The sequence below is a fragment of the Muntiacus reevesi genome, chromosome 1, assembly GCF_963930625.1.
Source record: "Muntiacus reevesi chromosome 1, mMunRee1.1, whole genome shotgun sequence".
Classification (NCBI taxonomy): Eukaryota; Metazoa; Chordata; class Mammalia; order Artiodactyla; family Cervidae; genus Muntiacus; species Muntiacus reevesi.
In genome coordinates, this window is record NC_089249.1 from 156714190 (window position 1) to 156741411 (window position 27222).

Here is a 27222-nt window from a genome sequence, read left to right on the forward strand (position 1 = left end):
GGCCGGTTAATTTTCTCTCTCTTTGCTCTCCCACAGTTCAAGCTGGCAACTCACAAAAGCTCCCTCCGATTGTCCTCAGGGCACTCAGGTCCAGACCCTGCCCCAAGTAATGCCGCCCGCTCCTCTCCGTTCCGCCCCCACTTGCTGGTGGCGGATGCGGGCGTCTGGGGTACTTTTCTGCTGGGAGTTGCTTTTAGGCTCGTAATCTGTGGGTTTTATTTATTCTATCCCTCCCAGTCAGATTCAAACTCTTGAGATTCCAACACTTCCCCCAGGCCCGCCAGTGCGAGGGTTTCCCGGTGTCTGGGAACGTCCTCTATTAAGTCCCTTCCCGGGACGGATCTCCGTCCTTAGCTCTTTTGTTTCGCTTTTTATCTTTTATATTTTGTCCTACCTCCTTTCGAAGACAATGGGCTGCTTTTTTGGGTGCCTGATGACCTCAGCTAGCGATCAGAAGTTGTTTTGTGAAGTTTGCTCTGCGTTCAGTTATTTTTTTGATGAATTTCTAGGAGAGAAAGTGGTCTCTCCGTCCTACTCCTCCGCCATCTTGGCTCCTCCTCCTAAGGTAGCAAATATTTCAATGAATAGGCCTACTGGTCAAAGGTTATGTGTTTTTTTATTATGGTATTGAATATGTCATTCTGAAATCATTACTAGTCTACATTTCCAACAACAGGTAATATCACTATTTCAGATATTACAGGTACCAGAGCTTTTTATCTTCTCCAAACTTACAGGTAAAAAATAAATTCTCCTAGAGATTGTATTTTACCTTTTTGTTAATGAGTGAGACTTAATATCTTTCAAACAAAAATTGTATTTCATTTTCTCTGAACCACCTGCATAGGTCTTTACTCCACATCTTCTTTGTACTGTTGGTTTTCCCTCATTGCTGTTTAAGAACTCTTAAATATTGGAATTTTTTAATCTGTTGTACCTATCCCACTTATTTCTTACCAGTTTATAATTGTCTATTGACTTATTTATTATATTTTGAATATTCAGAGAGGTTTTTGCTTTGGATTTTTATTTTATTTTGTAAATTATGATGTTTCCAAAGTCCCCCTTTATTTGTCCTACTTGTTATCCTCACTGACTTTTTAAATTTTACTACTTTCTTTTCTAAAGCAGTTTTATTTTTACAAAAAAAATTGTGTAGAAACCACACACAGGGACTTTCCTGGTGGTCCAGTAGCTAGGATTCCATGCTCCCAATGAAGGAGACCCAGGTTTGATCCCTGCTCAGGGAACTAGAACCCATATGCTGCAACTAAGAGCATGCATGCTGCAACTAAGAGCATGCATACTGCAACTAAGACCTGCCACAGCCAAATAAATAGATAAATATTTGTTAAAAAGAAATTACATAGCGTTTCCATAAAACCCCATTCTCCCTTCCTCTCCCTGCCCCTCCAGAGTTTCCCGTACTATGAACATCTTCTATAGTGAAGTATCAATACATTTACTACAATTGATGAAAATGAACCAACTGGTTCATCAATTGTAGTAAATGTATTATTAAATCAAGTTCACATTAAGGCTTGCACTTGGTGTTATAAAATTCTATGGGTTTTAACAAATTATTATATAAATGAATGCAAGTGGCCTCTGCATACTGGCCCTCCATTGCTTACTTCTTTGAGCCTGAGACCCTCTCACTCGAAAGCTTGCCAGTGTCAAACTCAAATTTTGACACGTCCAATTGTTTTAAATATATAAAACATGAGCATACTTTTAACTATGTAATGCCTTTCTGCCTTTTATGTCCCTTGGAATTGCAGCCAGCATCTGCTAGCCATAGGTAAGATAAGCCCTGTAGCTAGAGAGACCCCAAGCCACTGCTGTCCTGCAGAGCCCTTGACTCCTCGCTGTGCTGTGGAGTGACATTACTAGACACACAAAACTTCTCCCTGACCCGTCTCTCCGCTGTGAGTTCCCCTGCCCTTCTCCCCTTTCTCACAGTGTTCCCTGTGCCTCTAAATGGTCTCATACTGTGGGGACTGTCCCCATGCGTCTGTCAAACTGCTTCTCAAATACAGGTGCCACTGCCACCTTGTGGTTGTATCTTTCTCATTGCTCACCTCTTAAATCCTCAAATGTACTATATTAATATATGCATAATGCCATGTGTCTTCCATTACAGTATCATATAGAACCATTTTACCCCATATTAAAAATATCCTACATTCATCGTGTTTATCAATCCCTCCTGCTGAAGTTCTAGTAGCCACTGCTGTTTTCACTGTTCCCATAGTTTTGTTTTTTTCCAGAATGTAGTGTAGTTGGGATTATACAATACATTTTCATAATGACCTTCTTACTTAGCAATATGCATTTAAGTTTCCTCCATGTATCTTCATGATTTGTTGGCTCAGTTCTTTTACCACTGAATAATATTACATTGTCTGGATGTACCAGAGTTTGTTTATTCATTCACTTATTGAAGCTTATATTGTTTGCTTCTAATTTGAGAGCAACAACTGAGTGACTGAACTGAATTGAACTGATAAAAATGCTAGGAACATTGATGTGAAAGTTTTTGTGTGGATGTAGTTTTCAACCCATTTGGGTTGCATACCTAGAAGGGTGATAGCTAAAACATATAATGATTACGTATTGAGCTTTGTATGGAATTGCCAAACTCTTCTGTTAGGTGGCTATACCATTTTGCATTCCTACCAACAATGAGTGAGAGTTTCTTTTGCTCCACATCTTTGTCAGCATTTGATGTCAGTGTTTGAATTTCAGCCATTTTAATAGGTTTTTGATAGTATTTGATTGCTTTAATTTACAGTGACTAATGATACATGATATTAAGCTTCTTTCATATGTTTGTTTCAGTTCAGTTCAGTTCAGTTGCTCAGTCATGTCTGACTCTTTGCAACTCCGTGGACTGCAGCATGCCAGGCCTCCCTGTCCATCACCAACTTCTGGACTTTACTCAAGCTCATGTCTATTGAGTCAATGATGCCATCCAACTATCTCATCCTCTGTCGTCCCCTTCTCCTCCAGCCTTCAATCCTTCCCAGCATCAGGGTCTTTTCAAATGAGTCAGTTCTTCACATCAGGTGGCCAAAGTTTTGGAGTTTCAGCTTCAGCATCAGTCCTTCCAATGAATATTCAAGACTGATCTCCTTTAGGGTGGACTGGTTGGATCTCCTTGCCGTCCAAGGGACTCTCAGAGTCTTCTCCAACACCATAGTTCAAAAGCATCAATTCTTTGACACTCAGCTCTCTTTATAGCCCAACTCTCATATCCATACATGACTACCAGAAAAACCATAGCTTTGACTAGACAGACCTTTGTTGACAAAGTAATGTCTGCTTTTTAATATGCTGTCTAGGTTGGTCATAACTTTCCTTCCAAGGAGTAAGTGTCTTTTAATTTCATGGTTGCAGACACCATCTGCAGTGATTTTGGAGTCCAAAGAAATAAAGCCTGTCATTGTTTCCACTGTTTCCCCATCTATTTGGCATGAAGTGATGGGACCAGATGTCATAATCTTAGTTCTCTGAATGTTGCGTTTTAAGCCAGCTTTTTAACTCTCCTCTTTCACTTTAATCAAGAGGCTCTTTAGTTTTTCTTCACTTTCTCCCATAAAGTTGGTGTCATCTGCTTATTTGAAGTTATTGATATTTCTCCTAGCAATCATGATTCCAGGTTGTGCTTCTTCCAGCCCAGTGTTTCTCATCATGTACTCTGCATATAAGTTAAACAAGCAGTGTGACAATATAAGCATTGATGTACTCGTTTCCTTCTTTGGAAACAGTCTGTTGTTCCATGTCCGATTCTAACTGTTGCTTCCTGACCTGTATACAGATTTCTCAAGAGGTATGTCAGGTAGCCTGGTATTCCCATCTCTTTCAGAATTTTCCATAGTTTATTGTGATCCACACAGTCAAAGGCTTTGGCATAGTCAATAAAGCAGAAATAGATGCTTTTCTGGAACTCTTGTTTTTTCAATGATCCAACAGATGTTGGCAATTTGATCTCTAGTTTTTCTGCCTTTTCTAAAACCAGCTTTAACATCTGGAAGTTCACAGTTCATGTACCGTTGAAGCCTGGTTTGGAGAATTTTGAGCATTACTTTGGTAACGTGTGAGATGACTGCAGTTGTGTGGTAGTTTGAGCATTCTTTGGCATTGCCTTTCTTTGGGATTGGAAGGAAAACTGACCTTTTCCAGTCCTGTGGCCACTGCTGAGTTTTCCAAATTTGGTGGCATATTGAGTGCAGCATCATCTTTAGGATTTGAAATAACTCCTTGGAAGGGAAGTTATGACCAACCTAGACAGCACATTAAAAAGCAGAGACATTACTTTGTCAACAAAGGTCTGTCTAGTCAAGGCTATGATTTTTCCAGTCATCATGTATGGATGTGAGAGTTGGACTATAAAGAAAGCTGAGCACAGAAGAATTGATGCTTTTGAACTGTGGTGTTGGAGAAGACTCTTGAGAGTCCCTTCGACTGCAAGGAAATTCAACCAGTCCATCCTAAAAGAGATCAGTCCTGAATATTAGTTGGAAGGTCTGATGTTGAAGCTGAAACTCCAGTGCTTTCGGCTCCCTGATGCAAAGATCTGACTCATTTGAAAAGACCCTGATGCTGGGAAAGATTGAGGGCAGGAGAAGGGAATGACAGAGGATGAGATGGTTGGATGGCATCACCAACTCAGTGAATGTGAGTTTGGGTAAACTCTGGGAGTTGGTGATGGACAGGGAGGCCTGGCATTCTGCAGTTCATGGGGTCACAAAGAGTTGGAAACAACTGAATGACTGAACTGAACTGAACTGAATTGAAATTCCATCACCTCCATTAGCTTTGTTCATAGTGATGCTTCCGAAAGACCACTTGACTTCTCATTCCAGATGTCTGGCTCTAGGTGAGTGATCATACCACTGTGATTATCTTGGTCATGAAGATTTTTTGTATAGTTCTTCTGTGTATTCTTGCCACCTTTTCTTAATGTCTTCTGCTTCTGTTAGGTATATACCATTTCTGTCCTTTATTGAACCCATCTTTGCATGAAATGTTCTGTTGGTATCTCTGATTTTCTTGAAGAGATCTCTAGTCTTTCCCATTCTATTGCTTTCCTCTATTTCTTTGTACTGATCACTGAGGAAGGCTGTCTTATCTCTCCTTGCTATTCTTTGGAACTCTGCATTCAAATGGGTATATGTTTCCTTTCCTCCTTTGCTTTTTGCTTCTCTTCTTTTCACAACTGTTTATAAGGCCTCCTCAGACAGCCATTTTGCTTTTTTTGCATTTCTTTTTCTTGGGGATGGTCTTGATCCCTGTCTCCTTACCATGTCATGTGCCTACGTCCATAGTTCATCAGGCACTCTGTCTTTCAGATCTAGTCCCTTGAATCTGTTTCTCACTTCCACTGTATAATCGTAAAGGATTTGATTTCGGTCATACCTGAATGGTCTAGTGGTTTCCCCTACTTTCTTTAAGTTAAGTCTGTATTTGGCAATGAGGAGTTCATAATCTGAGCCACAGTCAACTCCTGGTCTTGTTTTTGCTGACTGTATAGAGCTTCTCCTTCTTTGGCTGCAAAGGATATGATGAATCTAATTTCGGTATTAACTATCTGGTGATGACCATGTGTAGAGTCTTCTCTTGTGTTGTTGGAAAAGGGTGTTTGCTATGACCAGTGCGTTCTCTTGGCAAAACTCCGTTAGCCTTTGCCCTGCTTCATTCTGTACTCCAAGGCCAAATTTGCCTGTTACTCCAGGTGTTTCTTGACTTCCTGCTTTTGTATTCCAGTCCTCTATAATGAAAAGGACCTCTTTTTTAGGTGTTAGTTTTAGAAGGTTTTGTAGGTTTTCATAGAATCATTCAACTTCAGCTTCTTCAGCATTACTGTTTGAGGCATAGACTTGGATTACCATGATGTTGAATGGTTTTCCTTAGAAACGTACAGAAATCATTCTGTTATTTTTGAGATTGCATCCAAGTACTGCATTTCAGACTCTTTTCTTGACTATGACGGCTACTCCATTTCTTCTAAGGGATTCTTGCCCACAGTAGTAGGTATAATGGTCATCTGAGTTAAATTCACCCATTCCAGTCTGTTTTAGTTTGCTGATTCCTAAAATGCCGATGTTCATTCTTGCCATCTCCTGTTTGACCACGTCTAATTTGCCTTGATTCATGGACCTAACATTCCAGGTTCTTATACAATATTTCTCTTTACAGCATAGGAATTTACTTCCATCACCAGTCATATCCACAACTGGGTGTTGTTTTTGCTTTGACTCAGTCTCTTCATTCTTTCTGGAGTTATATCTCCACTGATCTTCAGTAGCATATTGGGCACCTACCGACCTAAAGATAGGGAGTTTATCTTTCAGTGTCTTATCTTTTTGCCTTTTCATATTGTTCATGGGGTTGTCAAGGCAAGAATACTGAAGTGGTTTGCCATTCCCTTCTCCAGTGGACCACATTTTGTCAGAACTCTCCTCCATGACCCATCCATCTTTGGTGGCCCTACATGGCATGGATCATAGTTTCATTGAGTTAGACAAGGCTGTGGTCCATGTGATCAGATTGGTTAGTTTTCTGTGACTGTGGTTTTCAGTTTGTTTGCCCTCTGACAGAGAAGGATAAGAGACTTATGAAAGCTTCCTGAATGGATAGAACTAACATATCTTCCAGCAATCCCACTTCTGGATATATATCCAGATAAAACCATAATTCAAAAAGATACATTCACCCAATGTTCATTGCAGCACTATTTACAATAGTCAAGATATGGAAACAAACTAAATAGCCATTGACAAATGAATGGATAAAGAAGATATGGTACATATATGCAAGGGAATATTACTCAGCCATAAAAGTTGAAAAAATGCCATCTGAAGCAACATAAATAGACTTGGAGATTGTTGTACTGAGTGAAGTAAGTCAGACAGAAAGAAAAATACCAAATGATGTTGCTTATATGTGGACTCTAAAAAATAATAAAACTTATTTTTTAATCTAAAACATATTTACAAAACAGTCACAGATGAGGAAACAAGCTTATGGTTACCAGGGAGGAAAGGATGTGGGGGGTAAACTGAAGACTGGGATTGACATATACACACCACTGTATATGAAACCGGGGCTTCTCTGGTGACTCAGGTGGTAAAGAATCGACCCGCAATTCAGGAGACTCGGGTTTGGTTTCTGGGTCAGAAAGATCCCTGCAGAAGGAAATGGCAACCCATTCCAGTATTCTTGCTTCAGAAATCCCATGGACAGAGGCTACAGTCCATGGAGTCACAAGAGTCTGACACACTAGTGACTAAACCACCACCACATGTATGAAATGGATAAATAGTAAGGACCTGCTATATAGCAAAGGGAACTCTTCCCAATACTGTATCATTATTAAGGACAGAGTATTTGTACTCTGTCCTTTATTAAGTACCTAGCCTGGTGGACTTTTAGCTGGTCTCTGCTTTTCTATTTTCTTGAAATTTATGTCTTGATCCTATTCAAAGGGAAAATTTGGGAGTATCTAGAAAGATACTAGAGAAGACTCTACACATGGACATCACCAGATGGTCAACAAAGAAATAAGATTGATTATATTCTTTGTGACCAAAGATGGAGAAGCTCTATACAGTCAGCAAAAAAAAGACCAGGAGCTGACTGTGGCTCAGATCATGAACTCCTTATTGCCAAATTCAGACTTAAATTGAAGAAAGTAGGGAAAATCACTAGACCGTTCAAGTATGACCTAAATCAACTCCCTTATGATTATACAGTGGAAGTGAGAGATAGATTTAAGGGACTAGATCTAATAGACAGAGTGCCTGATGAACTATGGACGGAGGTTCATAACAGTGTACAGGAGACAGGAATCAAGACTATCCCCATGGAAAGAAATGCAAAAAAGCAAAACGGCTGTCTGAGGAGGCCTTACAAATAGCTGTGAAAAGAAGTCAAGTGAAAAGCAAAGGAGAAAAAGAAAGATATTCCCATTTGAATGCAGAGTTCCAAAGAATAGCAAGGAAAGATAAGAAAGCCTTCCTCAGCAATCAATGCAAAGAAATAGAGGAAAACAACAGAATGGGAAAGACTAGAAATCTCTTCAAGAAAATTATAGATACCAAGGGAACATTTCATGCAAAGATGGGCTCAAAAAAGGACAGAAATGATATGGACCTAACAGAAGCAGAAGATATTAAGAAGATGTGGCAAGAATACACAGAAGAGCTATATAAAAAAGATCTTCATGACCCAGATAATCATGATGGTGTGATCACTGACCTAGAGCCAGAATCATGGAATGTGAAATCAAGTGGGCCCTAGAAAGCATCACTACAAACAAAGCTAGTGTAGGTGATGGAATTCCAGTTGAGCTATTTCAAATCCTGAAAGATGATGCTGTGAAAGTGCTGCACTCAATATGCCAGCAAATTTGGAAAACTCAGCCATGGCCACAGGACTGGAAAAGATCAGTTTTCATTCCAATCCCAAAGAAAGGAAATGCCAAAGAATGCTCAAACTACCGCCCAATTGCACTCATCTCACACGCTAGTAAAGTAATGCTCAAATTTCTCCAAGCCAGGCTTCAGCAATACGTGAACTGTGAACTTCCAGATGTTAAAGCTGGTTTTAGAAAAGGCAGAGGAACCAGAGATCAAATTGCCAACATCCGCTGGATCATCAAAAAGCAAGCTGGAATCAAGATTGCTGGGAGAAATATCAATAACCTCAGATATGCAGATGACACCACCCTTATAGCAGAAAGTGAAGAGGAACTAAAAAGCCTTTTGACGAAAATGAAAGAGGAGAGTGAAAAAGCTGACTTAAAGCTCAACATTCAGAAAACTAAGATCATGACATCCGGTCCCATCACTTCATGGGAAATAGATGGGGAAACAGTGGAAACAGTGTCAGACTTTATATTTTTGGGCTCCAAAATCACTGCAGATGGTGACTGCAACCATGAAATTAAAAGACGCTTACTCCTTGGAAGGAAAGTTATGACTAAACTAGATAGCTTATTAAAAAGCAGACATATTACTTTACCAACAAAGGTCCATCTAGTCAAGCTATGGTTTTTCCAGTAGTCATGTATGGATGTGAGAGTTGGACTGTGAAGAAAGCTGAGCACCGATGAATTTATGCTTTTGAACTGTGGTGTTGGGGAAGACTTTTGAGAGTCCCTTGGACTTCAAGGAGATCCAACCAGTCCATCCTAAAGGAGACCAGTCCTGGGTGTTCACTGGAAGGACTGAAGCTTGGGCTGAAACTCCAATACTTTGGCCACCTCATGTGAAGAGCTGACTCATTGGAAAAGACCCTGATGCTTGGAGGGATTGGGGGCAGGAGGAGAAGGGGACGACAGAGGATGAGATGGCTGGATGGCATCACCGACTTGATGGACATGGGTTTGGGCAGACTCCGGGAGTTGGTGATGGACAGGGAGGCCTGGTGTGCTTCGACTCATGGGGTCGCAAAGAGTTGGACATGACTGAGCGACTGAACTGAACTGAGAAAGATACTAAAAAAGTAAGGTGGTCCTATAGGTGGTATTTAGAGAGAATGTTAAAAGCCCATTGATACCTAGAAAGCTAGGAACTCAGCAGGTACATATATGAATCAAGTACATGGTATGTCCTGGCTAATATTCTCACCTTTTGGTTACTATCTCCCTTCCCAGAGAAGTTCACAGTGAATGGCATAGAGGGGCCAATCTTGGCTCCACTGGGTGGGAACGTGGAGCTCAGTTGCCAGCTGTCCCCACCACAGAGTGCAGAACACATGGAGATACGCTGGTTCCGGAACCACTACAAAAAACCTGTTCACCTGTACAATGATGGTAAAGACTTGTATGGAGAAACCATCTCTAATTATGTGGAGCGGACAGAGCTCCTCACAGACGCCATTGGAGAGGGTAAGGTGACCCTCAGAATCTTTAGGGTGAATGCTGCTGATGATGGGACGTACCACTGTTTCTTCAAAGATGGTGATTTCTATGAGGAGGCCATCACAGAGGTAAAGGTCACAGGTAAGGATGAATCCCTCTGACACTTCTATGCATTCATGATTCTCAGTCCATCTGAGGCCAATTATTAAGAATATTCCCAATATTTCTAACCATTTCATAGTCAGGGTTTTGTCAGCAAGTTCAGATTCATATATTTAGTCTTTAAATGGGGAAACATGGAGGATTAAGAATGCAAACTTTGTCTGTGCACACATTACCTTTATCAGCAAGAACTGCCTACTTTCCCATGTCCATATGCAGTTAGATCTGTAAAGTATCAACAGAATCCTTTTAAGGATTTATCACTATTTTTTCCAATTATTTTTGGCAACACTTTAGTAATACCTGACTCTAGAAGTGACCTAACTCTTTACAATTGTCTTTTTAATGATCATTCTTCTTCCCATTTCTCCTTGACTCAATTTACTGACTACTTAGTTCTAAATCAAACTAATGAAAAGGAAAGGAGAAAAGAAATACCTATCTGAATGCAGAGCTCCAAAGAATATCAAGGAGATATAAGAAAGCCTTCCTCAGTGATTAGTACAAAGAAATAGAGGAAAACAACAGAATGGCAAAGACTAGAAATCTCTTCAAGAAAATTAGAGATACCAAGGGAACATTTCATGCAAAGATGGGCTCTAATAAAGGACAGAAATGGTATGGACCTAACAGAAGCAGACGGTATTAAGAAGAGGTGGCAAGAATACACAGAAGAACTATACAAAAAAGATCTTCATGACCCTGATAATCATGATGGTGTGATCACTGACCTAGAGCCAGACATCCTAGAATGTGAAGTCAAGTGGGCCGTAGAGAGCATCACTACCAACAAAGTGAGTGGAGGTGATGGAATTCCAGTTGAGCGATTTCAAATCCTGAAAGATGATGCTGTGAAAGTGCTGCACTCAATATGCCAGCAAATTTGGAAAACTCAGCCATGGCCACAGGACTGGAAAAGGTCAGTTTTCATTCCAATCCCCCAAAAAAAGCAATGCCAAAGAATGCTCAAACTACTGCACAATTGCACTTATCTCACACACTAGTAAAGTAATGCTCAAAATTCTCCAAGCCAGGCTTTAGCAAGAACTTCCAGATGTTCAAGATGGTTTTAGAAAAGGCAGAAAAACCAGAGATCAAGTTGCCAGTATTCTCTGGATCATCGAAAATCAAGAGAGTTCCAGAAAAACATCTATTTCTGCTTTATTGACTATGCCAAAGCCTTCGACTGTGTGGATCACAATAAACTGTGGAAAATTCTGAAAGAGATGGGAATACCAGACAATCTGACCTGCCTCTTGAGAAACACATATGCAGGTCAGGAAGCAACAGTTAAAACAGGACATGGAACAACAGACTGGTTCCAAATAGGAAAAGGAGTACATCAAGGCTGTATACTGTCACCTTGCTTATTTAACTTATATGCAGAGTACATCATGAGATACGCTGGGCTGGAAGAAGCACAAGCTGGAAACAAGATTGCCAGGAGAAATATCAATAACCTCAGATATGCAGATGACACCACCGTTATGGCAGAAAGTGAAAAGGAACTAAAAAGCCTCTTGATGAAAGTGAAAAAGGAGAGTGAAAAAGTTGGCTTATTGTTCAACATTCAGAAAACTAAGATCATGGCATCTGGTCCTATCACCATGGGAAATAGATGGGGAAACAGTGGAAACACTGTCGGACTTTATTTTTGGGAGTTCCAAAATCACTGCAGATGGTGACTGCAGCCATGAAATAAAAGACACTTACTCCTTGGAAGGAAAGCTATGACCAACCTAGACAGCATATTAAAAAGCAGAGATATTACTTTGCCAACAAAGGTCCGTCTAGTCAAGGCTATGGTTTCTCCAGTAGTCATGTATGGATGTGAGAGTTGGACTGTGAAGAAAGCTGAGCGCCGAAGAATTGATGCTTTTGAACTGTGGTGTTGGAGAAGACTCTTGAGAGTCCCTTGGACTAAGGAGATCCAACCAGTCCATCCTAAAGGAGATCAGTCCTGGGTGTTCATTGGATGGACTGATGTTGAAGCTGAAACTCCAATACTTTGGCCACCTCATGCTAAGAGTTGACTCATTGGAAAAAGACCCTGATGCTGGGAAAGGTTGAAGGCAGGAGGAGAAGGGGACAACAGAGGATGAGATGGTTGGATGGCATCACCGACTCAATGGAGATGAGTTTGAGTATACTCCGGTAGTTGGTGATGAATAGGGAGGCCTGTTGTGCTGTGATCCATGGGGTCGCGAAGAATCGGACACAACTGAGGGACTGAACTGAACTGAACTAGTTTTAAATCTAGTTCAAAAAGTCTTATCCACAATCTTCCATGTCTTCCAAAATGCCTCAGCCTTCAAGTTTTCTGAATAGCACAGAAATGGTGGGGAAATGGAAGACTCGAAGTTAATTGAAGGGGTTCCCAAAATGAGGGTATAAAGGTAGTGTCCAAGGCCCATTCACACATAACATTTTCGTTAGCTATTGTGACACTCATCTCTATTGCCTAGAACTAACCTATCCAATGTGATAGCCACTAGCCATATGTGCTACTTCAATTTTTATTTAATAAAATTAAAAGTAAAAATTAAATAAAATTGAAAATTAGTTCTTTAATGTCATTGATTGCATTTTAGATGCTAAAGTCTCCTGTAGCAAAACACTACTGATTGGACCACAGATATATGGAATATTTCCATCACTGCAGAAATTTTAACAGACATTAAATTAAAGTAACTTTAATATAAAGTAAAATGGAGTAAATTTTAAAATCTCTACTCATTCTTTTTTCACAGTTTAAGCAAGTGTTACATCCCCAGCAACATACTGAAAATTTTCAAAAGTTTGTTCATTTCTCTAAACCGATGCATAGGAATTTATTTTGATAATATTGGGTTAGCCAAAAAGTTTGTTCTGGTTGGCCAAACCAACTTTTCAGTCAACCCAATAGTAGTAAGTGACCTATTTTATGCAAAAAGCACATAATGATACATAGGAATTTATTTTGATAATATTGGGTTAGCCAAAAAGCTTGTTCTGATTGGCCAAACCAACTTTTCAGCCAACCCAATAGTAGTAAGTGACCTATTTTATGCAAAGAGCACATAAATTAAAGTTTCAATTAAAGCTGCAAAGTAGACTTTATGTTATTTACTATTTAATAATAAATTTTAGTAATGCATATGAGACTAATGATGAAAATATAAGAAAAATGTTGCACTATAAATTCTATGAGGACTGAGATCTTGATTGTTTTTGTTCATCCATGACCTAAATCAGTCTCCTAGGTTTAAAAAATTATCAATAAATATTTTTGACTGACTAAATGAATAGATCAAACAAATACACTGTCCTGATTTTTTTAGGACTGGGGTGTTAGTTTGTATAGTGCAATCCTTCAGCCTGGCTTAGCCTGTTTCCCTTTTGATTAGCTCTTAGAAACAATCAGAACCTTACAGTGTTTAGCAGTCAGTGTATCTACAGGCATAAAATTTAAAGTGGAAAGAGGCTTTTCCTACTCTCTCGTATCTCCCCAACCCATCACCTGAATCTTGTTTTTCCTTTTCTTTCCAACAGCTACAAGCCTAGAAACGCAGATTCTGGTACATCCTCCTAATACCAAAGGTCTTTTAGTGGAGTGCAATTCAGGAGGTTGGTTCCCACAGCCTCAAATGGAATGGAGAGACAGCAGAGAAAATATCATCCCACCTTCCTCAAAATCCCATTCACAGGATACAGACAAATTGTTCAACATGAAGATGACCCTTCTAATACAGAGCACCCATGGGAATATCACCTGCTACCTTCGAAACCCTGTAACTGGTCAAGAGGAGAAGACAAGCATTGTCCTATCAAGTGAGATCTGTGTGTTTGTTCTTCAGATGATGGCCATTGTCATCAAATTTATAAACTAACAAGAAAAATAAATATACTCTCTTCACTTGGTTTTTTAGGATACTATATTCTCTTGGCTTTGTTCACCTACTTGCTTATTTTCTTCCTTATTCTCTTCTGCTACTTCCTCTTTTTAACTCTGACTTTTTGATAATACAAGATTCCCAAGGCATAGTCTTTGAGCCTTTTTTTTTCTTTTTCTTTCTTTGTTTTTTTTTTTAATCTACTGTGGGCCTCCCTAACAGCTCAGTTGGTAAAGAATCCACCTGCAATACAGGAGACACCAGTTCAATTCCTGGGTCAGGAAGATCTGCTGGAGAGAGGATAGGCTACCCATTCCAATATTCTTGTGCTTCCCTTGTGGCTCAGCTGCTAAATAATCCACCTGCAATGTGGGAGATCTGGGTCCAATCCCTGGGTTGGGAAATCTCCCTTGGAGAAGGGAAAGGATACCCACTCCAGTATTCTGGCCTGGAGAATTCCATGGACTATATAGACTATGGGGTCGCAAAGAGTCGGACATGACTGAGCGACTTTCACTTTTCTCTAGTGTGACTTAATTTCATCTCATGGTTTAACACAAAATCATAATAACTCCTCAAATGATATATTTTATCCAGACCTCTCTCCCAAACCCTAATCTCATCTTTAAATTCAACATGTCAGTACTGACATCTAGTAAATATTGCAAATGAAACAGATCTATAATTAACTTCTTAATTACCTGTTAACTTGTGTGATATACTGCCTTTCCAGTCACACTTCATATTTTTAGTTTCTTAGAAAAAAATCCTTGAAATCATCCTTGATTCCCATTTTTCTCTTGTATTCTATATCACATGTGTCAAGAGATAATACTAGTTTTACTTATAAAATATACCCAGAGTCTCACCACTTCTTAGCACCTGTCCAAATCAAAAACACTATTGTCCATGGTCTGAATATTGGCAATAGCATCTATAAAGTTCTCCCTACTTCTTCTCCTGTCCAAAATAGTATATTTTCATCATATGGATATCAGGACCCATTTAAAACATGAAATATATGTCACCCTTTGTTTAAAACCCTGCAATGATTCCCCATTTTATTCTAAGTAAAATGACCCACAACACCCTGCACTGCCTGTGCTCCTGTTCCCTACCTGACCTATCTCTTACTGTTCTCTTGTGTCTCTTCTAGTCCAATTGCACAGACCTCCTTGCTGTTCCCCAACTGAGACAGAACTGTTCCTGCTTTGGGGTCTTTGCTCCCATTGTTCCTTCTTGCCAGAATGCTATAATTCCAATAAATTACCTATCTCCTTCAAGTCTGTATTCATCTCACCTTCGAATTAAATTTTGAATTAAATTTATTTGAATTAAATTTGAATTAAAGACCATTTTGACAAACCAATTTGAACAAAAATGCAACTGTACCACTCCCTCTATCTGGGATTTCCTATCACCTTACTGTCTTTTCATTTTTCTATTTTATATAGTAGTATCACCTTTTAACCTACTATATAGATTATTTATTATGGTTTTTTTTTATCACTTATCTATCTCCTTTTCTAAAACAGAGGTAGAGACCTTGGTTGTACTTGATATACCCCAGCCTCTTCAAACATTTCACGGCACGTAGTTGATAAGCAAAAAATAATAGGTACTTGAAAGATTGAAATAAAAACAAAATGAGTGCCTTGGAAACTGCTAAGTAACTGTACATGTATTAGTATTTGTATATGTCTGTGAAATTAATATTGGAGCCAAATACTGAGAGGGATAATCTCAATTCACGAGAATTGAGACTGAATAATTGAATAATCCCAATTCAAGATTATTATAATAGGAATAAATCCCCAACAGGTTTAGCAATTTACTACTTTTAGAATACTTTTGTGTTTATTTCTCTGGAGAGAAAAATATCACATTCCCAGTGAAATGACAGGTATCTATGTACAGTATGTGCAAATCAGCAAACAAAAGCAGATGCTTGTTCATGTGAATAGGAGAGAAGGAAAGTTTACATGATCTCTAAATGTATTCAAGAAGAATAATGCCAGACCCAGGAACACATTGGAGAACTCAGGACTTCACATAAACTGGTTGCTTAAACAAAAAGACTAAAGGACTGAGTTGGTCTGAGGCTTAGTGGGAAGAAACTAGCCCTACCTCAAGGGGAGCATGAGATAGAATGGATGGGAAGAATTGGAATGAGCAGTCTTCGCTCACCTTTGCTCCAGTCTCAAACTAAATCACGTTTGGCTTAGTCCCACTTCAGATTCTTGGTCGCTTTTCACTCACCCAGTTATAACTGCCTCCCCAAACTTGCTTAGGTCTAATATCTCAGCATTGTGAGATCTTGAATGCTTTGGATGAATCTATTTCAGATAAACTGTTTCTATGGAGTACAGTTTGGAAGTTGATTCTGGGCTTAATTCTGGCTCTACTGCTGACCTCTACCATGGTCTCCAGTGTTGCTCTACATCGTAGATTGCAAAGTAAGTGGGTTTGAAGGGTGGGAGATGTAAAGGGGGAAGGGGAGCTAAAGCTGCATGACCCTTGATTTCCAAGCCTGTGTGCCTCAGAAAGTTCTGAATTTTTAGGTCTTTACTAGATGTATGCTCTTCACCATTCCTCGACCTTCTGACAATGTTGTGTGTCTGAAAGTCTGGGCTTTCTTGTACCTCAATCAAATTCAAATTATTTTTTTCCCTATGGTGATAGCTTTCCCAACAAACTGGGAGAGCTTTTAAACATTTAGCATTTAGCATTTAACATAGTTTACACGTATCTCTCACTTGACTGCTTAAATGGTACAATGACTCCGTCAGGGCAGGAAATAAAGTCCTGATTGCACAGGGCAGAAACAGCTGCATAGAGGTCACTTAAATAGTACACAGCATCAGGAAAATAGAACATACAGGGAAAGTTACTCCAGGTAACTTACCTTTCCCAAGGGGAAAGTTTTCATCCATCTCAACCAAGCTGCTTTGGGGGAAATGGACTTGGAGGATTTAGGGGGAAATTTTAACACACACAAAAAATAGCTGTTCATGGCTCGAAGGTGTACTCAGTTTTAAAACCTTCAAATTCAACATGCCCATTATCATATGTAAAATAGATGACCAGTGCAAGTTTGATGCCTGAAGCAGGGCACCCAAAGCCAGTGCTCTGGGACAGCCCAGAGGGATAGGGTGGGAAGGGAGGTGGGAGGGGTTTCAGGATGCGGGGGACACATGTATGCCTGTGGCCCATTCATGTTCACGGATGGCAAAAATCATCACAATGTTGTAATTATCCTCCAATTAAAATAAATAAATTAGACCTTCAAATTCACAGATCCTTTCTGGTATAGCTCTCTTTCAAGACTACATTCTTCTGAGGCCTCTTTCTAGCTGAAAACCTGGACTTTCACAAAGCCTCTCTCTTTAGTAGCTCAGTGTTCTGCATGTTCTCTAGGAGTACAGATAAGAGCAGCCAGAAACAGCTCACAATCTCCACTACGTTCGAGAACCTGTACTGAATACTGCCTTCCTGTTACCCGACACACAGGTGAGCAGAACTCCTCCCAGGTCCCTTGGTGTATGGTTCTGTGTCCTATAGAGGTACTTCTCCTTATGGCTGGATGCCACATTTTTGATGTTGATAAGGAGACAAAAATGCGAACCATTTATGCCACCATGATGCTCATGAATCTTTGTATCCCAGATTTTAAACATTAAGTTAGACTGTGCATGTGTGTCTGCTAAGTTGCTTTAGTCATGTCCAACTCTTTGTGACCCTATGGACTGTAGCTCACCAGTCTTATCTGTGCATGGGATTCTCCAGGCAAGAATACTGGAGTGGGTTGCCTTGCCATCCTCCAGGGGATCTTCCCAATCCAGGGATCAAACCCACATCTCCTACATTGGCATGGAGATTCTTTACCCAGTGAGCCATCTGGGAAGCCCTAGACTATGCATAATACTCCACAATGGAGGAATGGGCACCACTTGTGTTGTTAAGCCCCCATATAATAGAATATTTTCATGGAAGACTAGATAGCCAAATGACACCACAATGATGTGTGCTAAATAAGATTTTAAGCAGTATGTTGTCTAATAACCCTTTCATGAGATTCTTACTTTCAGAGCTCTTATGATCTCTTAGGTAGTTTAGAGGTCTCCAGACCTATCCTACTCTGGCCTATTTTGAATCTAGATATAAAAAGGACTAGTGCATAGCTCTGTCTCACTCTCCCTAATGCGGCACACTGATTGATGGGCTAGAGGAAGAAAAAGAAAAATGAGTTACTTTCCTCTGGGTCTGTTTAGCCTCAGGCCCAAACCACTCCCATCCTAGAAAGAAAAAAAAAAAAAGCTCTGCTTTTGTCCCAGTGACCAACAGCTTTAGACCTAAGCCTTTAGATACTTGGGATCCGCTAGTCCTAAGCCTTAGTCCTATATTTCCTGCCCCCCCCACCTTAGTCCTATTCTAAATAAATACATAGGGATGGCATTAAACTGTAAATCTTATTTTTCTGGTTCATTTCCCCCAATCCGAAGTATCTCCACACCAATAACTGATGGTGATCTTCCTCTATTTTTTTTTTTTTTCCAGATTGCTCCTGCAATGCAGTACATCCTTGGTTAGTGGGCATACTAATAGTCTCGACTTCATTCATTATGATTGTCTCCCTCATTTGCTATTTGCATTACAAAAAAAGAGGTATGTGGGACCAAAAAGTTGAGAACTTTGTGAAAATATCTCCAAGTGCTCAGTATCTGGTAAAACATTTAGCCAAAGAAGAGTAACAAAGCTATTTATCTGAAAGCTTGGGTTTCTTCTTGTACCTCAAATATTTGTTTGAATTCCATGAACAATAAATTTTTGGACCTCATGTCACTGGATTTGGATTCCAGCCTCCAGAATTTTGTTGGTTTAATGATACAAACTGCTGATGCCTCTTCTCCCTAGCAAAAGAAAATATTTCCTTCAGTAAAATAGCTAAATTTTGCCAAAAATCCAGCCAATTCTTCCTGTACTTTTAGCTTAGAGGAGATAATAATTCAGTATATCTTAAACGTTGGGGGTTATAGATTACTTTAAGAGACTGATACAAAGAAAAAAAGTCTCCTTCTCAAAATGATTTATATGTCTACAGATTTTTTGCTTAAGTTTATGGTCTGTTCTCAGGTTTCCCTGGTGGCTCAGATGGTAAAGAATCTGCCTGCAATGTAGGAAACCTGGGTTTGATCCCTGGGTCAGGAAAATTCCCTGGAGAAAGGAATGGCTACTCACTCCCTGGTGAATTCCATGGACGGAGGAGCCTGGCAGGCTATATATAGTCCATGGGGTCGCCAAGAGCCAGACACGACTGAACGACTAACACTACTAATACTCATGGTCTGTATGGACAACTAGCTGATCCTTCTCTTTGACTCTCTTTGAAGGTGAAGTTGAAAGGGCAATTGTAAAAGTTTGGGGATAGTTGAACCCAGCATATTTTAAAATGGGTCCTTAGCTCTATCTTTGAGGTCCCCATGCACAAAGTGGGGCTGAACTATTCAGAGGATTTTATTTATTAATTTTCTCCTATGCAATAAAGACAAAATAGTCTTAGATAAGACTAGACTGAAGCTGCTTTTATATTTCACTTTACGAAAAGCCATACCTGAATCTTGCTTTGCATGTTAGCCAACTAAATACTCTCTCCATTTGTGCTTGAGGAAAGGAGCAAGATACTATGATAATAGCTAGTACATATTAAATATTTATTATGTGCTGTATGGATTTTATAATGTTAATACATTTACTCTTCAGTGAACTAGATTTTAAATGTGATAAAATCTGGAACACAAAGAAGTTGAATAACTATTCACACAACTAAGTAATGGCAATGCCCAGACCCCAACCAGGCACTTAGACCTCTGTTTCAATAACTCTAGTGTACTGTTCCTCTATGGAAAGACTAAAAATAAAATTAAAAAGAAAGACATATTTAGTCAGCAGTCTTGTGAAAAAGAATTGATCATTACAGGGAAATATTGCCTGGGTACTTAGTGATTTATGAGGCTTCCGTTGGATATAACAGAAAACCCCAAGAATAGGTTGCAAGTCACTGTCATTGTCGAAGCAGACTTGGAATCCTTAAGAGTGAGTCTGGGAATTAAAATTTTATTTTTGCTTACTCTAACTTGAAGACCTAAAACTAAGTCATTGATCACAGAGGCCTCCACCCACAGTGCTCACAACTCCTAGTAATTAGGCAAGTAACACCTACCCACTAATCTCTTTTCTAATTGCTACTGAACTTTCTTCTCCTTACTTAAAATGGACTTTTCCCCATGGATATTGCTTCCTTTATAACCATCTCATCTAGCAGCTTCATTCCTAATTTAGACAACTTTCTGTTTGTGGTGACTTTCTGGACTGATTTTCCTTCTTGATGTTTATCAATTCAGAAAGTACTTGTCAATTCATTTAACAAATACAAATTTCCAGGAAATTCCACAAACACTGTATATTTTAATTCTTAACATCTTTATGCAGTGTTTATTATTATCTTCACTTTGGAGCTGCAGTTACAGCAGAATGTAAAATTTGATCAACTTACATCAGTTGACCCAGCAAAAAATAAAATTATTACTGGGATTCAAATCATGTGTCCCTTATTCTGAATATTCTACAGGAAATCAGATTGCCTTTCTAAATGCAAGTAAATGTTTCTTCACGAGAAATAGTCAGCATTTGAGTCTCCAACAGATATATTCTGCTCTTCTTGCTTTCTGTGGAGGTCATGCACAGAGAAACCTGCAAGAGATGTATACTATTTATTTCCAAGAATCAGTGCCAGACTAGAGTCAGGCTATCTTGGCTATACTACTAACTGTGTGAACTTGAGGAACTTATTTAAAGTCTCTGAACTGTAGTTTCTTCATCCTTAAAATATTGATGACAATGCCTATTTCATAAGGTTATTTTAGGTTAAATTAGTCAATATATTGAAGTCATTTAATCTGGGTTCACACATAGTGCAAACCACACTAATGTTTGATACTATTATTACTATCATTATAATTAGCATTATCTATGGATTCTGCCACAATTCCCTGTCTGGTGTCTCAGCTGGTGGGAAGATTGGGCTACACGTGTTTGCCATCATCCTTCTTCCTTTTCCTCCTAAGCTCATGGCATGTCTTTCTTCACTTACACCCCACCATGACCTTAACTTTCCTTCTAAGCATGGACATCCCTAGCCATGTAGGAAGGAAAGAAAATTTAAAAGTCAGCATAGATTTAAACACACACACAATCTTCTGATACTTTTAGCATCCTAGAGCTATTTTATCTCCAAACTTTTCTTTCAATTTTATTTTAAATTTTGTTCTACCCCTTAGGAGAAGAGCTTTGAAGTTCTCCTTAATGTTAAGCTGAGAAAAATAGAAGTGTGTGACCCAGAGAAAGACTTGTAGACTCTTCACTCTCTGATCATATTGCACATGCTCCCAGAGCAACTTGTCTATTTTTAAAAATTTCAAGCTATCACCCTTACTAAAGGGGCCTCTGATCTAGTCAAGTGCTGAGAATTTATATCAAATTATGGGGTAAAGTAGATATTAATTAGGGAAATGCTTTACCTTCCATTTGTACAGTCTACAACCCTATGGAATATATTGTGAGGGCAACAATTTTGGTGACTTTTGAGTTTTCTTTTCTCCAAGAAGAACATTGTCGATTATTTCAACCATTATTTTAAGGATGTGGATTTAAGACTCCTGACTCCTGTTTCCCCATCCTTACTGTGTTGGTTGTCCTTCTCTACAAGATAGTATGAATTAGTGAACAATCATGTCAGTAAAACAAACTACAGTTAATATAGAAAAGTAATTTTTAATAGGCATAGCTGACCAGTCATGAAACAGATACCCTAACTGTTGGTAATGGTGCTCCCATCACAAGACATATTAATCAGTATTATGAGGTGGTCTCCACTTTTATAATCACCCAGAAAACAGACTTTATAGAAGATGTCTGCTACAGATAAGAGAATAACTTTTGAGAATTATAATATCTTTTTCATCTCAGAGATTCTGCTCATTCCAGATTATTCTATTTCACCATATTTCTCAAGAGGTCTAGAGTTCCTGAGGGCCTGCAGCACCTCATGAAGTAGATAAAGGTATAATGTGTGTATCCATCCTTCAGACTCTGGCCAACCAGAGCAAGTGTCATGATGCTTGGGTGGAAGAAACAATATCTGCCTCTTTGCAGCCTTCTTCCACACTTAGCTCAAGTGTGCTCATCTCCAGGATCATCTACACAACCCAGCCTACTTCTCCTTCCCCCTCATACAAGCCCAGAAGTATGGAGCCATAGGAATGTGAAAAGCAAACCTATTGTGAGCCTGTAATCCAGTCCTCCGTTCCCTGCTGTGAGTCTCCTAATGCTTGCATCTCTCTACAGTCCCCGTTTCAGATCCACATTTCGAGTTGGATGTCATGTGGCTGGAGGATATGACTGTGATCCTGTGTGTTTTGACGGTCTTCATCACCATGATCATTTCCTCTGCTTACTTTAGATTCAGAGGTAAATGGAATGGGAAGGGTGGTAACTCAGAAGGCATCATTCTTCTAACTGATCTCCAGATACAGTCTCTGATTGTAGCTTCTTGAGTCTCCTGGGGTTTCTACAAAAGTGACCTTTCCAGTCCTTGTGAATTAATAGCTGGGGGAAAAACAAAGACCTGTTCACTGTTGTTTGATCTGTTACTGTACGAAGCTCTCAGTGAATTTGATGTAAGAATAATACTTTAGAGATTTTCTTGCCAGAATTTATGCTTTTCTAACATGATATGTTTGGTACATGTAATGAAATTACATGTGCAATGAAGCTGCCTAAGCAAGATAATAATAGTCTCAGGTTAACTCTAAATTCAACTAAATAGAATTTTGGAATAAAGAAAAAAGAGGTGGGGGGAGTGTCCTGTTTAATAAACAAAAGTGGTGGGGAGGGTGGATGAAAGAGGTAATTTTGAGACAAGGTTATACTCAGCCTAGAAAAGGATGGTTGCTTAATGAAAAAAAATAGTTTTTGAATCCGATAAGCTTGGGTTTTATCCTGGCTTAACCATGCTGAGTGACCTTGGGTAAATGGCTTCTCTCTTCTGATCTAATTTTATTTCCTCCACAAAATGGGGAAGATAAGTCATGCCTCATGAGATTATTCAGCTGAGGAATTTTGATGTAAAGATCTAACATTGTGTACTCAAATAAATATCACATGCACACACATGTGCATATACCTGCTCATACACACACATCAGAGAGGCAGTCAGAGGGGAGGAAGACCAGAAGTGGTCAGATTCTACCCCAGTGAATCTGTCTTCTCCCCTCTGCTTCTATACCTCTTGAAACATCTACCTCGACTACCTCTCACTGTCTCTGCCTGTTCGCTTAAAACCTTACTGTGATATCAGCTGATATATCGCTGAAAAGAAATGAACACAATGTAGTCTCTTCACAAAGAAGAGAAGAAAGAAAAGGAGGAAAGAAGGTAGAGAGGAAAGAAAGAAGGAAGGAATATCAGAGGGAAAGGAGGAAGACTTATGCCCTGTATAAGGGCTCTCTGATTGTAGCCATCTTGAGGCTCCCTGGGGTTTCTACACATGCAAAGTTAGTGCTTCAGATTCCAATGACAGTCTCAGTTCTGATTTCACACTTGTGATAATTCTAGTAGAACTGGAAGGTCCAGGTGTTTCATCCTGTGATGAAACAATTCAGTGCTGTGCATTTTCTTCTATTTTGATCTCAAAGACAGAATTAAAATTTTAATATTCTAGTTGATAATTGAACATTATAGAAACTCGTAGGCATCTACAAAGGCTGAACCAGGAATATTTCTGAAGCTATGTTCACAGTAGAGTGTATATTTTTGAAATTCCCTAACACCCAACATTGAAAGTCCTGGCATTATGTGCAAAATATAATCTGCTTATGAAATCAATGGAAGGAAATATAAAACTAGTCATGCGAGAAGAAAAATTTTAATACTTGACTCTTGTGTTCCACCAGTAACCTACAATCCTAAAAAAAATGTTCCATTAAAAAATGTATGCAGGGTTATGAAAATATATACTCTCAATTACTAGCAGGCTCTTTCCCTTTAATACAGTGCAAATCTATGATGAGTTATTGTGGACAATACATACAAGCTTTTTACTTAAGCTTAAAAAGGCCTAGAACCACAAAGAATGGGTAGTTTGCTCTCCCATCTTTGCATTCATTGACTTTTGGGTCTCTCTGGACTACCTGTCGAGAGCTGCTAGAGTGGCCGATTAGGATGACAAGAGAAACTAAAGATAACAGTCATGCTTTTATCCCCTTACTGTGGATGTGTAAGAGGCCAAAAAGGAAAATAGTGCTGGCTCCTCATAGTTCCAGCACTGGACAAGGGTCAGGTGACCCGCAGCACAGGTTGGGGAAATAGTGTCTCACTATAAAGAACACTAGGGCTTCCCTTGTAGCTCTGGAGGTAAAGAAACCGCCTGCAGTGCAGGAGACCCCAGTTTAATTCCTGGGTCAGGAAGATGCCCTGGAGAAGGGATAGGCTACCCACTCCAGTATTCTTGGGCTTCTCTGGTGGCTCAGTCAGTAAAGAATGCACCTGCAATGCAGGAGACCTGGGTTTGAAATAGTGTCTCACTATAAAGAACACTGCACAAAAGACTCCTGCCATTTTACAAACTCAGAGAACTATAATGGAACAATCCTGAGTCAAAGTGGAGAAGAATAATTTTATCAAGAAGCCCTCCCCCAATAAAAGGTCTCAGCAGAGGGTACTAAAAATTAAAAAAAAAGCCATTTTAGCTGAGGACCCTAGTAAGGAAGCCTCCAAAAAGAGGTGCCTGGGCTAGGAATGCAGGTATGCATATGAACATGGCTACTGGGAGTGAAGGACCTAGTCCTGGATTGCACCTCCCTCCAGAAACTGCAAGGTGCTGACTGTGCACCAAGTTTGGTGTGAGGAGTCTGCTAGGCAAATCTTTTGTCATTTCCTATGGTCTGACATAAGGAATCACATACAGTAACCTGGACTGGAGTCAGACCCTTCATTACCTCTCCAATGTTGAGAAACATTCCACCCTTTATAATTAAACAATTGCAAGGACAAATGTGTGCTTCCCAATCAGTACAGATTTATGCTTCTCAGGCCTAGTTTCTACTACCGAGGAAGACAACTCAATCACTATCCTTGCATCCTATGAGGCACAGATTAGTGATAGCTGAAAGCAGAAAGGAGCCTGTAGCCAATATTCATCCACTCAAAACCCAGGCTTACCTGCTGATCGAGTGGGATTAAAAGAGTTAGAATCAAGGAGAGGTTTTATTGTCTTTCACACTGGAGACCAGAGTTATTAAAAAATGAATCCTGTTTTCAACCACGTGGTATCATAAGGCCATTTCTCAGCACTGCTCCTCTTTGTCCCATGGAGACCAATGAAGGAGTTGCTTTAGCCACTCAAAGATTTTGTCAGTTACTTTTTTTGCTTTCCCAGGTGTTTATGAATAAATCAAGAAAATATGCTAATTGATTTGAAAGAGAGATTGTGCAGTGTATTTGACTGGAAAGACCCAATTCATTCTACTTATCACCATTTACAGTCTATTAATTCTAATATATCTCACACTGCTAATATTATAGAATCTATAGCAGCAACCTCACAACAGGCCAAAATTGGAAAAGATCAAACTTGACCATAAATTGAAATGCTCTACATTAGCTACTGCTGCTGCTGCTAAGTCACTTCAGTCGTGTCCGACTCTGTGAGACCCCATCCCTGGGATTCTCCAGGCAAGAACACTGGAGTGGGTTGCCATTTCCTTCTCCAATGCATAAAAGTGAAAAGTGAAAGTGAAGTCGCTCATTAGATTTTTAAATTAAAAAAAATCAGGAATTCTAGTGGGTAGGACTCCACACTTCCACTGCAGGGTGACTGAAGTTCGATCCCTGCTCTGAGGAACTAAGATCCTGCATCCCGTGGGGTGTGGTCAAAGAAAAAAGAAAAGAAAAGAAAATCAACCGTTTCTCATAATCAGGTCAATTTTGTTTTACAAAGAAAAAATAATTCCTCAAATACTTTTTCAGCAATTTTTCTTAATGTTTTCTCCAGTTCTACCAAGTTTGTATTAGGGTTTAGGATGAATCTCATTGCTTTTTCAGTAACAACTTTCTATGCACCCTTTCACTGAATGAGCTTATCTCTTCTCTTATTTGAAAAGTTAATTTTTCCAATTCTGTCTCTTATGTTTCACAACTTTTCAAGTTCCAGAAGGTTAAAGGGATATTTAGAAAAATTTAAAAAGCAAGTCCACAGATTCACTGCAGTTTCTGATGTGCCTTGTGACATTAAACATCAGATAACATTGTTCAATGATAGCCTTTTCCAAGCAAATGCACACAATGTAGAGTGATTTACTGCTCTTTGAGTTATGAGAGTGAAGGAGAAAAGAGAAAAAAGACAGGAAGAGATAGTGTATGTGTGTGAATATATATTATTGATTATAGTTTCACCAGGGTATCCATTTACTTCAGTTGCAAAGAGATACTGTGCAAATTAAATCAGACTCCTTTCTAGAATACCTTTACTCCTTACACACACCCTCCCAGCAGAGATTTTCCTCTCATTGATTTAAGCCAGAGAAGTCAAGTTAATGACTTCTAAATAAAAGTTGTTTCTCATGACTTTTCCAAAGATGACTTTGGCATCTTGGAAGTGATCAATATGTTCTCAAATGTGTTTTTATTTCAACTAGTTACCTTTAATAAAATGTGAATTTATAATAGCTTGAGTACATTTTATTTCCTCAACAGGTTTCCTACAAAATTAAGGGATTAAGCAAGCACCGAATGTTTCATCTGGGACAATGGACAGACTACGGAGGATCAATAGGCTAAGATCTCCAAGAAAAGTAGCTATGCCCTCACAATTTAATTTTTCCCTTGCAATTTTATGTAAAGCCAAATAATTGCCAGGTGTAGAGCAAATAAAATATGTTTGTTCACTCAAATTTGCATTTCATTTGTAGCTCTTGTACAAACTATGCTAAAGTTAAAACGGACAGAAAAGTAATCAGAAGACAGAAGATAACAAATTAGGGTAATGACTGAAATAAAGTCAATAATCTACATGGGAAAATGAAAGTAACTCTGAAAGTAGAAATAAATCTATACCTATCAGAATTAAATGTCATATCTATCAGCAATTAAACATATCTGGGACATCAATCAGGGAAATGCATCAGAAGGCTCTTAGCATGAGAGTTCATAATAAAAATTAAATAAACAGATAACACATCTTCTGTACATTGAGCTAAAAGAATG

At 39.1% G+C, this 27222-nt stretch overlaps 1 protein-coding gene across 2 annotated transcripts in view; it reads left to right on the plus strand.

Moving 5' to 3' along the window:
- LOC136164368 (putative selection and upkeep of intraepithelial T-cells protein 1 homolog) overlaps nucleotides 1-26797 on the plus strand; it is a 39781-nt gene extending 12984 nt beyond the window's left edge. For both annotated transcript variants that reach the window (XM_065929242.1, XM_065929251.1), the window contains 7 exons: nucleotides 9662-10009; nucleotides 13562-13840; nucleotides 16248-16358; nucleotides 17320-17412; nucleotides 18460-18567; nucleotides 22306-22428; nucleotides 26713-26797. In XM_065929242.1, coding sequence (XP_065785314.1) covers nucleotides 9662-10009; nucleotides 13562-13840; nucleotides 16248-16358; nucleotides 17320-17412; nucleotides 18460-18567; nucleotides 22306-22428; nucleotides 26713-26729 — 1079 coding nt within the window. In that variant the 3' untranslated portion in view covers nucleotides 26730-26797. The remainder of the gene's footprint in view (nucleotides 1-9661; nucleotides 10010-13561; nucleotides 13841-16247; nucleotides 16359-17319; nucleotides 17413-18459; nucleotides 18568-22305; nucleotides 22429-26712) is intronic.
- The last annotated feature ends 425 nt before the right edge of the window (nucleotides 26798-27222 follow it).